The 17,124-nt window shown below is 42.2% G+C and overlaps 1 protein-coding gene across 1 annotated transcript in view; it reads right to left on the reverse strand.

The window, feature by feature from the left end:
* The window catches only part of ft (cadherin-related tumor suppressor fat), a 261,828-nt gene that overhangs the window by 212,724 nt on the left and 31,980 nt on the right, over positions 1-17,124 (reverse strand). Inside the window, exon 2 of the mRNA XM_036368505.2 lies at positions 10,153-16,810. Coding sequence (XP_036224398.2) covers positions 10,153-16,059 — 5,907 coding nt within the window. The 5' untranslated portion in view covers positions 16,060-16,810. The remainder of the gene's footprint in view (positions 1-10,152; positions 16,811-17,124) is intronic.

The raw sequence follows: 17,124 nt of genomic DNA on the forward strand, positions 1-17,124 counted from the left end.
GGTTGCTCATGCCACATGTCACATGCTACTTGGTAAAAGTTTTTACCAACCACTTTAATTACAGTCGAAATTGTGGCGCAGCCGTTCCTTCTGGGCATAAATATTTACAAGCATAACGAATATGAATCGCTTAGCGCTTGCCACTCTGTGTTGCCAGCACGTGGGACATGTTGTTGCACGATGTGATGTTGCATACCATCAATGCAAAGCACTTCCTCCTTTATGGACACATTTCAATAATCATTTTCCATTTACTTAATCACCGCAAATATGCAGGTAAGCGCAACGAACAACAACAGCAACAACAACAAAAACAACAACGAACTTAAAGCAGCCGCAGCGACAGCACAAATAGCGGCAACAAGCATGAAATGCGGTGTCAGGCGCGGCAGCAGAAACCAAGCTGCAAACGAACACTGGCGGCGCAACCGCAGGAGCTCAGGCATTTTGTCTAACTGTGACAGCCAACAGACATTGGCAGTGCGGCAAAAATACAAATACAAATATAAAAAACATGCAAAACACAAAAACAAAGCGCAACGAACGTAGAACGAAAAGCGATTGAATATTGGACGAGACTGTCGGCGCTGCAGCAACAGCAACAGCAGCAACAACAAGAAGCCGGCTAATGGGAGCCAACAAGGTGGAGTAGCGGTCATAGTCGGGCGTCTGCCGAGTTGCGCCAATATTCAAACGAGTTTCGCCAGCAGCAAGTCGGCAAGCATGCAACTAACCGCTGGACATAAGAGTCAAACTAGGCTTTGGAGAGCAAGCGAAAGCACAAAAATCACAAATAAATCAACGAAAAAAGAAATGTTGCATGTCTACGCATGCGCTTATAAAATAAAGCAATTGCTGCACAACCAACGCCAGAAATGCACAAATATTATATATTTATAGGTGTATAGGTATGCATATGAGCAGTGTGCGCCAAGTGCGGCTACAGCTGCCACAATTGCAGTCGCAGCAACTTGTAACCTTGAGTCATAGCGTCACAATCAATTAAAAATTAAACATGCCACATGTGCAACTTTCAAATTGTCGCAAGCTGTAAAAAAAGAGACCTCTCCCAACAAAAATTCAAGCAGTTTAAATGCGCTGCCATATGTGCGTCTGTGTGTGTGTGTGTGTGTGCGAGTGTGCTTAGAGTGCAACATGTTTAAATGGCAGTTAGTAGCTGACAACTGTTGATTGAGGTTTTATGCCATTTTATAATTACTGCTTTGCTATTTCTTTGCAGCTTTTGCTTTTTGCTCAATATACAGTTATTTGCTGCTACAACCCCCAGCGCGCACTGAATTTGTCAACAAATGCACAAAATATTTACAACTTTTGATTTGATATGCGCGCTCAAATGATAAGCAAAAATGTGCGAAATATTTTAAGATATCCACTTTGGCTATTTTATAAGTTTTTATACTCTTGCAACATGTTGCTACAGAATATAATAGTTTTGTTCACATAACGTTTGCTTATATCACCTAAAATTAATCGAGATAGATATAAAATTATATATATTTATATCAGAATGACGAGACGAGTTGAAGTCCGGTGACTGTCTGTCCGTCCGTCCGTGCGTCTAAGTGATAACTTGAATAAAACTGAGATATCTTGATGAAACTTTGTACACATGTTCATTGGTACCCAACAAGGGTAGGTACTGCAGATGGGCGGAATCGGAACATTGCCATGCCCACCAAACGCTATAAATCGAAAGCCTATAAAGTGACATAACTAAGCAATTAATTAAGGTACACAATTTGGTACAGTGGCTCACAGTAGCAAAACATTTTTTAAAAGCGGGCGTGGCCTCGCCCCCAAACTAATTTACGTACATATCTGCCAAACCGCTAATGCTGCTATATAGCAACCAAGCTTGCTGAGAAGAAGTCACTTGAGCACCTCTTCAAATTCGTGAAAATAAATAAAATCGGATAATAATCACGCCCACTTCCCATATAACAGTTATGTCGAAAATCACTAAAAGTGCGATAACTCACTGAATAACTGCGCAACGAGCAATAAATTTCACAAACAAGATGGTAGGGAAGAGGTTTTTAGGAGAATGTATAAAAAAGGGGTGTGACATCACCCACCTTTAGGTGAAATTCTATATCTCAGCAACTATTTGACCAACTTCAACCAAGTTTGGTGTGTGAGGTTATTCAAATATTCCTACTGTACGCTGTGTGAACGAAATCGCATGACAACCACTCCTACTTCCCATGCTCTTGTGCCAAAAATGGGTAAAATCGGGTCAATACTTCCCGTAGCTCACATATGATTAATATAAATATTTTCACATTTTCAGTTGACTTTACACCGCAACGATCGGTAATTCAAAGTTTGGCTAACACCTAAAAGTATTTTCTCGGCTTTCATCCTTGTGCGAGTATAAAATGTTCGGCTACACCCGAACTTAGCGCTTTCTTACTTGTTTTTTATTTTTTGTTTTTGCGCCGATTTTTGCGTTGCTGCCGCACTGTTGGTTGCCGCTTTTGATTGATCACTTTAAGTGTGCAAATATTTGTTAAAATACATTTTTTACAAAAAGATTAGTATTTGAGTTGTAAGCTCTTGCGCACCCATATGCACACATGTATGTGTGCGTGTTATTTTTTGAGTGTTGAACACTTGTGCATTTAGTCTCACTCTGTGTTCTAGTTATGTTCGTTAAATTCAACAATGTAGTCACTCTGGTTAAATATTTGTTTTCAGCTTAGCAACTTTTCATTAAAGTTCTTTTTGTACAAACATAAGAAATTTTAGATTTATTGCTGCTATTTTTTAGGCATGAAGTAATGTTTCCAGTTTGACACGTAATGCGCAAATGGAATTGTTTGTAAACGCAGCTAAGTGCACTGACTATGTGACTACTACACAATAGGTTATGAAGGCAAGTCCCGGACCGGTGAAAATCAACATATATAGAAATAATTATTTTTTATAATAGTCAGCAATTTGGGCACATTGTTAAGACGAGGTAGAAGAAAAGAGATATTCAACCATTTTATAAGCCATTGAGGATGTCGTAGGTAGCTAGGTAGAGTGGATGTTTGACAACGCAGCTAGGCTTCTAGGTGATCTAGTGAAATCATCGGGACTAAAATCACCTCACTCTTCACCTCACTCTATTTTCTATTGTTCTCTCAGAATCACCCGTGCTCCTGATGAAGTTCACCAATACAAAAAATTTTATTCGAGGCACCGTCAAGAAACTCTCGACCGAAGATGTTCTATGATCGCCTCTTCTGCTACCTCTTGACAGCTTCTACAGGAGTCATTGTATGATGTTTCGAGTCTGCTGACATATATGCCACTTAGACAGTGACTTGATAGCACTCCTAGTAGTAGTTCTTCTCTTCGCGGCATGTGCGGACCATATTGCATTCATGCCACGTTTTCTGTGTATAGAGTCAGTTAGGAATTGACTCCACCAAGACTAAGCTGTATATATAACATGCTTTACAATTAAATATCTACAAGTAGCCAAAAAATTATAAATTCCCAGATAGGAGTCACAATGAGCAAAAGGAATGCTGCGAATTTAGCAGTGGGCTTTTTCGAATGAGAAAAGCTAAAGTCTGCTTTTTTATGACTGCTTTTATGAATATAGAATGTTAGATTTTGCTGATTCAGGTTCAAAGGAAGATAATTCAATCTAAAATTGGTTGTGGACGAGATCGGAAATATAGGTTGCATAGTATGACGGGCTTAGAAATCATTTGAAAGCGCGGAAAAGATCAAAATAAGCGATTTATATTCATTATTTTGTCTTTACACGCAAACTAGCATTTCAGTTTTGAGATATCGCTCTCAATCCTTTCTAATGAGCTCGAACTAAATTGGCAATGCGGCCGAGAAGAGGAGTACCATGAGGAATTCAACACAATGCTTTCATTCCCCAGTTCAACGACAGATCAAAGGGGTAAATAGGAACTCAAGCGGTTTTCAAGGGTTGTTGGAAGGCTTTATGGACCCTACAGGAACAACTTAGATATTGGAACACTAGCAATACAGGGTATAGCACCAAGCTGCATTGGGGTATTGTGGAACACTTTCTTTGCGAATGTACAGTCTTCAGTTAGATGCGACGGAATATAGTCTATGGCCCCCAATGCTCCAACTGAAGATATATTGGGCAGCAGGGGCGGAAAAAAATTATCTATTATATCAAATCAACTGAGTTGCTGGATAACACTTAATTAAGTTACCACCCTGAATACAACGGGTCTAATGATGGCCTAGGTGCGGCCGCTTGCTGTCTGGAGCTCTGGTGCCTTCCTTTTCAACCAACCAACCAACCAAACTGCAAGTACTATGTATGTCTATAAACCTTAAGTAAATCCTACATAATAATTGAGAGACACACATTAGCAATTTTTTAAGACAAAAAATATCGCAAGCAACAACAACACGTTGAACTGCACTGCAGGGTTTGCTTGAGCAACTGGAAATATCAACGTAATCAATCAAATTACGAATTCTTGCTACACTGGAGTAACGGTAAAACAAATTCACATAAACTCACTCGAACAACAGCAACAGCATTTTTTCAACACAATTAGGTTTAAATGTAAAATATGTTTGTTTGCGTATTTAGTAAAATTACACGAGTTTGCTGGACGCCATGTCAATGTAAAAAAAGATCAAAAAAAAAAATTGGAAACAAATCGTTGTGGCATGCAATAAATATTCGCCGACTTACATTTTGAGGCTGGGCACCCACTGACAGGTGCCAAAGCAAATAGTTACCGGCCACAAGTGGGTCAGTGCAAAAAGAAGTCTCTAGTCAATAAATATATTTATAGCAAAAAATAGTTGTCTCAATGGAAAACTAAAAGCAAACACAAATTTAACTTGAAAATAATATCGACTAAGCAGAAATGGCAATGCCAAAGCGCCAAATACAACTGACGGTAATTTTATATTTGTGCAATAAAGAAAATGCAAGCAAATGAGCTGAGACGGCGCATAAACGTAGAAAAAGAAAGGCTCCGCTGTACGGTCGCTTGAGCATATGTATGTTAGTGGTGTATTTAACGCTTTTTGTGCTGCGCGCCGGCAAACAGTGAATGGTGAATTTTATGATTTTTTTTTTTTGTTATTTGCAGCATAGATTTGTACATTTTTTAATGGCACTGTATGAGATATTAGAAAATATGAAAATAATATTTTTTTTTAATTAGAACATTATTATTTGCATATGTGTAGTGGTATTGGTGTACATTTTCGTGAAATACACCTTAAGATATGAAAATTTAACGCCAAATAACGGTTAAATAAAAAGTTACTGTCGTGCTAATTTCAAATGATGAACAGCTTGAGTTACAAAAAAAAATTATGGAAACCATAGTTTTGTACTAAAAGTCCACACTAAGCACAAAGTAACTGTAGATGTACAAGTACCATAAATAAGCAATGAAAGCCGAAACCCATTCTCCTATAAATACTATTTCACTAGTTTCAACAATTTTAGGAAAACAAAATGCATGTACCTTTCTAAATTTAACTAACTCACTTTTTAATGACTTCATTTATAGAAATCACCGAAAATAAACCCACTTTCAGACAAGGCAACAACAACTGCAGTTTGCTCATTTTTGAAGCTTAATTGGAGAACTCAAACTGGTTTTTATATGTCGATGAGTGTGTTGATCACTGAGTGTTCTAATTTCCGCATAGTTCGACGATTACAAATATTACAGGAAATCGTTGAAAAAGTATATATAAAACGGTAATTATAGATTATTAAACGATAATATAGATAGTGATAGGGTTATGCAAATAAAAGCGCATCATATATCGATTAAAATAAGTCTATTATCGGTTTTAAATCACAAAAATATGTCGATAGCAGAGCCAGTTATTGCGTTCAAAATTAAAAATAGGCGTGCAGCGATACCCATTTTCAGATTCAATATAAAATTTGAGTATATATGGATAATGAAGACAGTAGGCGGGTTTAAAATACAATTTCGGTAATTAATATATTTCAGTATATATCGATAATAAAGTATGTATCGATGTATATATCGATAATAATCAACAACAACAAAAAGAGTTATCGCATTGAAACTTTTAGAAATGTTGGTAGTTATATGTTATAAATCGATAACAAAGATAGTATGATCGGTTTATGTAAACAAAAGCATATCATATATTAATAACAAAAGTAAGTTTCAAAATAGAAAAATAAAATATATGTTGAAAACAAAGCCAGTTAATGCGTTCAGAACAAAATAAGTCATATATCGATATCCATAAGCTGAGTCAATTTCAAAACTTGAGTATATGTGGATAATGAAGAGAGTTAGCTGGTTCCAAATACAATTTCGATAATTAATATACTTCAGTATATATGAATAATAAAATATTTATGGATGTTTATCGATAAAAAAAAGAGTTATCGCGTTGAAACTACGAGCAATGCTGGAAATATTGAATATATATTATTTTGACACCAGCAACCCTGGCGTATTCAAAGATATATTTTATATGCATACAAGTATGTATATATTTTTTATATGCACAAGCTTTAAACCGATATTTTATTTTGTGAAAAATAAACTTGAATAAAAATGTATCGATAACAGCAATAACTATTGGAGATTAGAATAGTATCATAGTACTAATAGAGGCGTAAGAATGATGTGCTTAAAATATCGGTTCGATCTATTCTGAAATATGATTCATGGAATACCTAGACATGTCGCACCGCCTTAGCAAATTTCATATAAATTTAATAGATTCATTTTATATGTCTTCCGGTAATTGTTCTAACGGTGTATACGAAATACCACAGCACCACTGACTGCCCACACACAAATTATTCATGTCGCATTAAAACCATTTTTTCGCCACAAATGAACTTTTGTACGCATTAATGTAATGTGGCATCGCAAATGTACATGCAATATACCTACATAAGCTATGCAAAATCCCTAATGGAATCCCATTTCCAAGACATTTGGGTGTGCTGCTTATCGCCCGTATAGCCAGAGCAAACCATCAAACCAATATAATCGAGTACGCTGGCTGACTGTGGAAAAGTGTGTACGCATATATAGCAACTAATTTAGACGCCATAAAATGCGCATAAACATAACGAACTAATTTATTGCTATAACGTGCAACACCAGCAACATTAACTGTGCCACAGCATAGATGGCCGTGGCAGAGCGCGAATGTGTGCGTGCTAGTGCAATAAAAACACCTGAATCTTTGTGCGACTACATAGTATACCCGGCAACAGTGCGACGAGTGGTGTTGCTAGTTGACGACGCTTATGTTGCAGCTACAATGCAATGACATTAGTTTACCCACACCTCGACGACGACAGCAGACAGCAGCAAAGCGATGATCAAGAGCGAAGAGCATTACGTGTGTTGGAGAGGGGGGGAGCGCCGTGCATGGGCGCATGCAAGGTGAGTGTGTGAGGAATCATAAAAATCACCTCGGAGGCAGTAAAAAATCATTGCAGATGATATTTCACTGGCGAAAAGTGTACAAGTTTGCATGATTGCCTGAGTGTTGGTAGGCGCGCGCATGCGTGCACGTGTGTATGTGAGCGCGCAGATACATGACCGTGATAGCCAACTACGACTCGCTTAAATGGCTTTGACCAACGTGGCGGCGCATACAGCCAACTAGTCCTAGTCAGCCAGCCATTTTAGCATATGTCGCAGCTATAATTGCTGTGAAAATGTAAGATGGCGTTGTGGGTTGGCGTGGAGGGCTGCAGCCGTTGGCTGAGGTGTACCGCGCGGCAGTTGAGGCACGGAAATGGTGCTGACGTTGCAGACGCAGCAATGTGCATAAGTTGCAGATGAAGCTGTTGATTTTGTTATTGCGCTTGTTGCTCTTGTCGTTATTGTTGCTGTTGCTTATTTAGCAAGCGCAACGGCGGTAATGGAATTGGAAGTGAAATAACAAGTGCCAGCTGAAGTCAAAGCGATTTGCTTAGTAGAAATGTCGCGACAACGCGAATCGATTAGATGCGCCTGAGCGGCTGCGCATGTGTGTATGTAATAATATTGTTGCAATTCGAAATATGCATCTTCGTCGTGTGTAAACGTGGCATTGGAATTTATTATGATTTCTGCAGAATATGATTGCCACAGCAACGCGCTACGCCGCGCTGTGTCGCAGCGAAGTAAAGTAGGCGCTGAGCGAACGGAGGGCAAAAACAAAAAAAGAAAGTGTTGTTTGAAAATGCATTTGTGACAAACACATACATACATACATACGTATATAGTTTCACGAAAAGGCATGTACTTTGCATTTGGCCGCAGTAATTTATGTTTAGTGCAATACAAATTCACAGGTGTGTGTGTGTGTGTGTGTTGCCGCTCCGTGTATTGTCTGCAAGTTGCTGTGCGTGCGTCTGTGTATTGTGTTGCATGTGTGCGCATTGAAAAAGAATTGAGTTGTGACGCGTTTCATGCGTTCGCATACGGTGCGTGCAAATTACAATTTGTAGGGTCTTAAATGTTTATAGCTGCTTGCTAGAATTTATAGCCAACTCACAAGCGAACAAAGAATTAAACCACAAAAAATACACATACATACTTACGCGCATATATAGAGACATGCAGCAGCAGCCAGCATGCGCATGCGCATGCGCGAACGTGTGTCCGTCCGTGCGGTGGCCGTTTGCAGTCACAGCCGTCAGAGTCATGTTTGCTAATGTGGTTAGCTGGTTGGCTTGTTGTTGTTGTATTTTGATTGTTGTTATGCGCATATAAGCGCACCACTGTGGCACAGCCTGACAAACACTATTGTTGTTGGAGTTGTTAATGTTTTTGTTGTTGTTGTTTCAGCGGCTGCTGTTATAGTTTGCTTTCAGCTTGTTTCGTTTTCTTGTTGTTGTTTGTTGCTTGTTGCATGCTGCACATTGTTTGCTATTACTGCTTTCTTTTCTGTATATGTGCGCGCCTACTTGCCAACTACCAGCCGCTTGACCAATCGGTTTTTGTGGTGCTAATAAGAATTTATATGCGCTACAACGAATCGGAGTGAATTAATTAACCGATGTTGCTTGGCATAATTTTTGCCATTTTAGTAGTGCAAAAATGCGACTAAGCAGAAATAATGTTATTGCTGGCAATTATGTTTGCAACAAGTGTACACACATACACACACACACCTGAGTAAATGTTTAAATATTATGTGTAGCAAATGTGGCAATGATTATTGTTAAGCAGAAATCAGAAATTGTTTTGTAGAATAGCCAAATGTGGGCGGATAAAATAGCTTTCTGTGAAAGGGTTATCTTGTTGCATTCGATTCTTAATTGTTCTATATATTATGTATATCTAAGAAATATGCTTTTTGGGAAATATTTTTTTACATAAAAAACAAGATCAAAGGTTAACTTCGGTTGCAAAAAAGCCCTTAACACATAAAGAAATTTCCATACAAGAACTCAAATTTGATCGTATATGATATATTGGTCCGATCTAGACAATTTATTCAGATATTGTAGCGTTGTCTTGAACTATAATGCTTTTCAAATTTTGTGCAGATATCTTTTCAAACAAAAAATTTTTTCATAGAAAAACTTGATTTTGATAGTTCAGTCTGTATGGCAGCTATATGCTATAGTACTCCGATCCGGAAAATTTCTTTAAATATTTTAGCATTACTTTAAGCAATAACCCCTGACGAATTAGGTGAAGCTAGCTTGTCAAAATAAAAAATTTTTCATACAAAAATTTTGTTTTAATTGTTCAGTTTGTATGCCAGCTATATGATATAGTAGCCTAATGTGCAAAATTTCTGCAGATATTGTAGCGTAGCCTTGTACAATAATTCTTTCCAAATTTTTTGAAGATATCTCGCCGAATGAAAAAGTTTTTCATACAAGCACTTGATTCCGATCATTCAGTTTGTATGGCAGCCATATGCTATTGTGGCCCCATTTTGGCCGTTCCGACAAATGAGCAGCTTTTCGGTGATGAAACGACTTGTGTATTTTTTCAAATCAATATCTCACAAACTGAGGGATTAGTTCGCATACGGACGTACATGGCTAAATAGACTCAGCTCGTCACTCTGATCATACATATATAAGTACTTCACAGGATCTCTAACGTTTTCTTTTGGTTGTTACATACAACGTGGCAAACTTAACATATAAATAGAGCTTACCTTAGTGTTTGTTGTACGTGGCACTCCGCCCAATGCGATCGCATAAACTTCCACTTCATAGGTGTCCGGTCCTGCCTCGCGATCCAACTCTTTTGCCGTTGATAATATACCTAGTTTTGTATCAATATCAAAGAGCCGATCGACTTGTTGTACCGAACCCGAGCGCGTACTTGCACGGATTGCCGTTACATTAGTCACGTAATACTCCATTTCGGCGCCATCTAGGCGTGCGTTCACAGTCAGAATACTAGTACCAGTCGGTTCATTTTCGTATACCGAACCGCTTTGGTCGCGTTGATCGAAAGTGGGACCCGACGCCGTGCCCGTCGTTATGATTGTTATATACGCATCGGTGCTCTTACGTTCACTCTGCACTGCTTCGTCGGTCGCCTTCAAGGCCAACTGATAGCGCACCTCCGGCTGATCGATGACTTTACGTAGCGTTATCGTGCCCGTGTTACGATGCAGCTTAAATAGATCCATATTACCGCTTACCATTTCGTAAGTAACCAAACCGTTGCTGGATGAATCGGCATCGCGTGCATGCACATGCATCACTGGCAGGCCGTCGCGGTAGTAATGGCTTTGTGCGGTCGCGGTCTGCATTGGCAGGATTGCGGCATTCATGGATACGAAATTCGGTGCGTTGTCGTTAATATCCTCTACGATGACGGTCACCAGCTTCTCAGCGGATAGTTGTGGTTCAGGTGTTTCAGCTTGATCGGTGGCGACGACGGTCAAACGGAAAGTGTCGATGCTTTCGCGATCGATTTCACGCAGCGTGTGTATAACACCGGTTACAGTGTTGATGCCAAAGTGGCGACCACCCGCTTGTTCAGGGTCCTGCTTAGTGATCGAATATGTAACCTTGCCATTCAAACCGGAATCTGGATCCTCGGCAGTTACCGTTACAATGGGCGTCTTAACCGCAATTCCCTCTTTGATTTGCCGCACAATGGCTGTATTTGGAAAACTCGGCGGATTATCATTTTCATCCACTACATTCACGGTGAAGACAATTGTGTGCGACAGTCGTGGTGTGCCGCCATCAGCGGCGGTTATATTTAGATTGTAAACGGTAGTCTCTTCATAATCAAGCGGTTTGTGCAAGTAAAGGCTACCGGAAATAGCATCGATATGGAAAGTGTCCTTGCGATTGCCGGCTGTGATGCTATAGGTCACCTGGCTGTTGACGCCCAAGTCTGAATCCGTAGCGTGGAAGCGCATCAATTCTGTACCGATGCCACTCGTCTCCAGCACAGATACCTCACTAGCTGTTTGCGCAAACTGCGGCTCCACATCGTTTTCATCCAACACCTCAACTATAATTGTGGTATTGGTGCTTAGCTGCACCTTAACACCAGCATCACGTGCCACCACGGTCAGCTTGTATGTAGACTGTTGCTCGCGATCTAGCATACGCGCTAATGACAATTGACCTGTAGCATCATCCATGAGAAAGCGTTCCTCTTCGTTGCCCTCGACAAGCGAGTAGTATACGTCGCCATTCAGGCCCTCGTCCGCATCAATCGAATAGACGCGCATTACTTGTGTGCCCACAGCAGCGCCTTCGGATATTTGCACGCGGTAAGGAGCGCGTACAAACTGTGGCGCGTTGTCATTGACATCTGTTATAATTATCTTCACTTTGACCTTGTCGTGTAAGCGCTGCGCACCATTATCCGTAACGATAGCTTCCAATAGCACGTAGTTATTTCCATTGTTATTGCCATCGCCTACGTTTGCAGCGCCAATATTTGTCTGGCCGTTGGATTGTCCACCCACTCCAACGCCGGTGCGCCGCTGTACGAGCTCCTCGCGATCGAATGGATGCAGCGTTTTGATGAAACCATTACGCATATCAATGCTGAAGTCTTGCTCTTGCGTTGCCAAAGCATAAATCAACTCTGCATTGCGTCCAATGTCACGATCCACTGCCGTTAGCTTGCCGACAAACGAATCGGCCGGCTCATTTTCCGCGATGCTAAAGGTGAAGGTACTATTTGTGAACTGTGGCGCATTGTCATTTTCATCGATGACATGTATGATTACCGGCACTACAGAGGAACGCGCCGGCACACCACCATCACGGCATGCCACTGTTAGCGCGTAATAGTCGCGTTCTTCGCGATCTAGCTGCGCGCGCACAAATAAATAACCATCGGGAAAGACGCCGAACTTCCGCTCTGTATTGCCCTCGATTATGTCGTAGGAGATGCGACCATTTGCGCCGAGATCCGCATCACTGGCGGCTAGCGCAAAGAAGCGCGCATTCACCTTGGTCGACTCGCTTAGCGATGTTTCGTACGATGTGTGATCGAACACAGGTGTATGATCATTGACATCGGCAATGAGCACATCGATGGTATGTCGCGTTGACAGTGGCGGCGTGCCACCATCTGTGGCCATTAGCTCTACATGCAGCAATGTGCCGGGTGCAGCGCGCACTGGACGTTGCAATTGAAGTACGCCCGTTGATTCACTAATACGATACTGCTCTTCGGGATTGTAGGTGAGCGTGTAGGTGACACGGCTATTCTTGCCTGAATCGCGATCACGTGCGCGTGACAAGTAAACCTCTTGACCGACAGCCGCGTTCTCCGGCAACTGTATCTCACCGTCACGATCTTGTGCAAAGATCGGCGCATTATCGTTCAAATCAGCAATTGCAATGCTCACTATACATTTCCCATATGCCAGCCCGGTGCGCGCCATCACAGTGAGCTGATACTGCGCCAGCTCTTCACGATCAATACGGCGCGCTGTATGTATACGACCGGTGCGCCGGTCCACAACAAAATTCTTATCCGCATCGCCGTAGACGATCGTGTACTCGATGTTGGGTGGCAATGTCGATTTACCAGCATGTGACTTCACCTGAACCCGACCCACCTCACGTCCTTCCTCTGCCTGCTGTTGTTCATGATCTTCTACAATTTGGAACTCATAACTGCCATATGAGTCGAACTCGAGCAACTCCATTTTGGATTGCAACACAATCTCAACCAATGCATCTTGCTCACTACGACGTTCGCCGCGATCCTTAGCCGAAATTTTCAACTTGTAAAGTGCCTTGGGCGACTGGCGTATATCGCTGCTGCTAGCGCGCAGCGTTATCGCACCACTCCATGTATCGACGACGAAATGCCCATCGCCACCTGACTCCAGTTGGTAGGTAATTAAGGCATTATCGCCCGCATCACGATCGCTGGCAGTGACTTTCAATAGTGGCTGGTGGTTGTCGCCCGCATCGTCAGGCAACGCATAAAAATAATGACTGGGATAGAACACTGGGCTGTTGTCATTGACATCCTCCACATTAAGATAAACAGTAGCCGTGGCTGATTGTGGTGGTGCGCCCTGATCGCGTGCGATCACCAAAATCTCATAATGCGCAATTGTCTCACGATCAAGTACGCTCCGCGTCGTTAATTGGCCAGTGAGCGAATCGAGCGCAAATTGTTGCGGATACTTGCGCTCCACACTGCTCGGCAGTGTGTATGTCACCGAGCCGTTAGTGCCCTGATCGTGATCGGCGGCAGTTAGCATGGCGACCAATGTCTGTGGCGGCGTATTCTCGCTCAGCGTAACATTGATGTGTTGTTGCGAGAATTGTGGTGCCTCATCGTTTTCATCCAGTACGGTCACTTTGAGCTGTGTGTACGCCCACTTTGGGTTTGGACCGCCATCACGTGCAGAAATGCTTAGCTCGACGCTGTCCTGCACTTCGCGATCCAATGCCGCCTGTGTTGTTATCAAACCGGACGTTGGATCAATGGCAAACCATTGTTTATTATTGCCAGAAACAAAATCATATGAAATCAATGCATTAACACCGGTGTCCTCATCGGTGGCCGTAATGGAAGCCACGTACGTGCCCGGCGGAGCCAACTCACTCAGCACAGCCAAATACTCAGACTTCTCAAACACGGGCTCATGATCATTGACATCGTTGACATGGATAATTAGGTGCGCCGTCGCTGTACGCGGCGGTGAGCCTTTATCGATGGCGACAACTGTCAAATTGTACTTGCCAATTTCCTCACGATCCAACACACCATTAACGCGCACAATATCAAACGACGGTGTCTTCTCCAAGCGAAAGTGGCCCAACTCATTGCCAGAGATAATGCGTAAACTTGTCTCGCCATTCAATCCCTCGTCCATATCGACCACAGACACAGCAGCAACGACGCTACCGTTTGCCGCATTCTCATCTACCGTTGCAAATGTGCCTGTCGGTGGGAAATACTGAAATCGAATGACCGGATCGTGATCATTAGTGTCTACTAAGTTCACCGTAACGTAAGTGCGTCCATCTTGACGCGGAGAACCATGATCGCGCGCGAATACTGTAAAAACACAACTTTTCGGACAACTCGCACCCGGTCGTGCGTAAGTCTGACAATTTTGTTGCGGACAATTTAGCAGTTCCGTGGTAGATATAACGCCAGTTTCGGGATCGACTGTAAACTGTTGCTCGGTGTCGGCCAAGTAGTAAGTGATTTTGGCATTATCACCCAGATCGTTATCGGAAGCCATCACCTGTAGCACGGGCGTGCCGGGCGGCACAGACTCATTCAGCGAGACAATGTAGTCGCTATGGTCGAATATCGGTGGATTATCGTTGACATCGACAATTGTAACATTGACCATTAAGTAACCATATTTTGGTGGATCGCCACCATCACGCGCCGATATATTAAGCTGATAAAAACCACATGTTTCACGATCCAAATTGCCCGTTGTTTCCAAATGCAGATACGATACATCGCCACTCGGATTCGTTGTTACGGCCAAACGAAATTTGTCCTCCACATTTCCATCCACAATACGATAATCATCGGTCACACTATTCTCACCAATATCGCGATCGGTAGCGGCATCCAGTAGTAGGCGTGTGCCCGTGGCCGCACTCTCCGAGAACGACACAGCAATGCTGGGTTCGGGAAACTCGGGCGCATTATCATTCAAATCCAGCACAACAATGCGCACCTCGATCGGATATGTGGGTTGTGAGGAGAGCACAACTAAGTCGTAACGATCACGCATACCCTCTCGATCCAATACCATATTCGTCTTAATCTCGCCCGTTACCTGATCGAGCGTAAATTCACGTGGCGGTTCATTGAAACGGTAAGTGAAATCGGGTTTGGTCGGTATGAAACCAACCACGGTACCGCGAGGCTGACCCTCCAGTACCTCGAATTGTGCACTCGTATCCACCGCACGCGACTGCATCAGTCCGCTAACACCATCAGCGCTCGCCGAAGAGCGTCGACGTGGAAACGCCAATACACTATAGTGTGCTATTGGGCCGGACGCGCTCGGACCAAAAACCGAAGTACCATATACACCCAACGGCTGACGTTGGCTGTGACATGGCGTTGGCCAAACGCAGAGTGCAAATATCAGGCAAATAAGTGGCACAACTTTGCTTAAGACTAAATTATGTTGTCGGTGACGTTGTGCTGCTGCCGCGTAAGCAGCCGGTTGCACAGGCTCTATGTGCTTTTGTGGCGTAATTTTGCAGTCTTCTTGTATTTTTTGACATTTCTTAGATGCATTGACTTCTACAGTAACAGCAACAGTGCCGGCCGGAAAGGGAGCTGGCCTTAATGCGCTCGTCGGCTTGGCGGTGCGCTTTGTTGCACGTGTTGCTGTTGTGGCAAAAGGGAGACTAACGCCAGTGCGCCTGCTGTGTATGGTTGGGCTGCTGATATTTGTGGCAATCGCAGAAATGAAGATATCGTTACAATTTGGCTGATTTGTCATGCTGTAAGTGCGCGCCTTTGCGTTCGAATTTGCGTCTGTGACTGTGACCAGTTCGACGGCTTGTCCGCCGCGCCGTTCAGCGAAGTGCGCAACGTCTGCAGGCAAATATTTCGCGTTGCTGCAGCACATCATAATGTGGCTGCGTCGTTGAAGACTGCCAAATGGCGATCCTTTACACTTCTCAACTGTTGTTTATTATGTTGCTTTTGCAATTGCTGTTGTTGTTGTTGTTGTCGTTGTATTTGTTGTAATATATGTGGAATGCTGACTGCTCTTCGCCCGTGTGACGCTGCGCTATTTGCAGTGCGCTGCTGCTTGTTGTTTGCACCTTCTGGAATGCGCTCACGTTTCTGCCTTTTGTTGTAAACACTTAGTCGCTGCTTTATGTGTTGCTCGCTTTGTTGTTGCTGTTGCTGTTGCTGCTGCTGCTCGATTTCTATTCGCTGTGGAATGCGCAAACTCGCAGCCATTAGTGTACCCAACGCGATAAGTTCTGGCGATTGGTTTCATTTTATTCCCGTCCGTTGCTCAGACATTTTCACTATTGCACACAAACAACTCGCACATAGTTACGCGCACAAACACAATCACAACTAACACTTGTGTACTATATTCAACTATTTTACACTTTTATAAATATACTTTGGGTAATTTATGATGATGAGGGTACGACGTCGTCCGTCAGCCTCAAAGCCAGTATTCGATTTTCACTTTTTTCCGTTGTAGGTTTAAAGGTTTTGTGTATTTTTTTTCGCTTTTTTGTTGTGATTTCGATGCTGAGACGTACACTTTTTTGCACTTAAAACTCGCGCTAGCAACGCAGCAACGGCGGTGACAGGAAGCCAAGCAAATCGACCGAAATCACACAAGTTGTTAAAATAATCTGAAAATAAAGCGGGAAAAATAAGCAAATTAGAAGCAGTTCTTTTTTTGAAGCTAAAGATTGTAAATAAAAAAATATTTTATATATTTATAATAAGTCATTATAAACGATAATCTGTAGTTATAACTATTACTTAGTGCGCTTAGCTGTGTCTAAGCCAATTACCACATTAATTACGAGCATTACGCTTATTATGCTTTTACACAAACTATACATATGTAAATATATATATAATATTTATACCCCGAACATAATATGTTTAGTTTGTCACAAAGTTTGTAACATTCAGAAGAAAACGGCGGAGAACTTATAAA

The sequence above is a fragment of the Bactrocera oleae genome, chromosome 3 (assembly GCF_042242935.1).
Source record: "Bactrocera oleae isolate idBacOlea1 chromosome 3, idBacOlea1, whole genome shotgun sequence".
In the NCBI taxonomy this organism is placed as follows: Eukaryota; Metazoa; Arthropoda; class Insecta; order Diptera; family Tephritidae; genus Bactrocera; species Bactrocera oleae.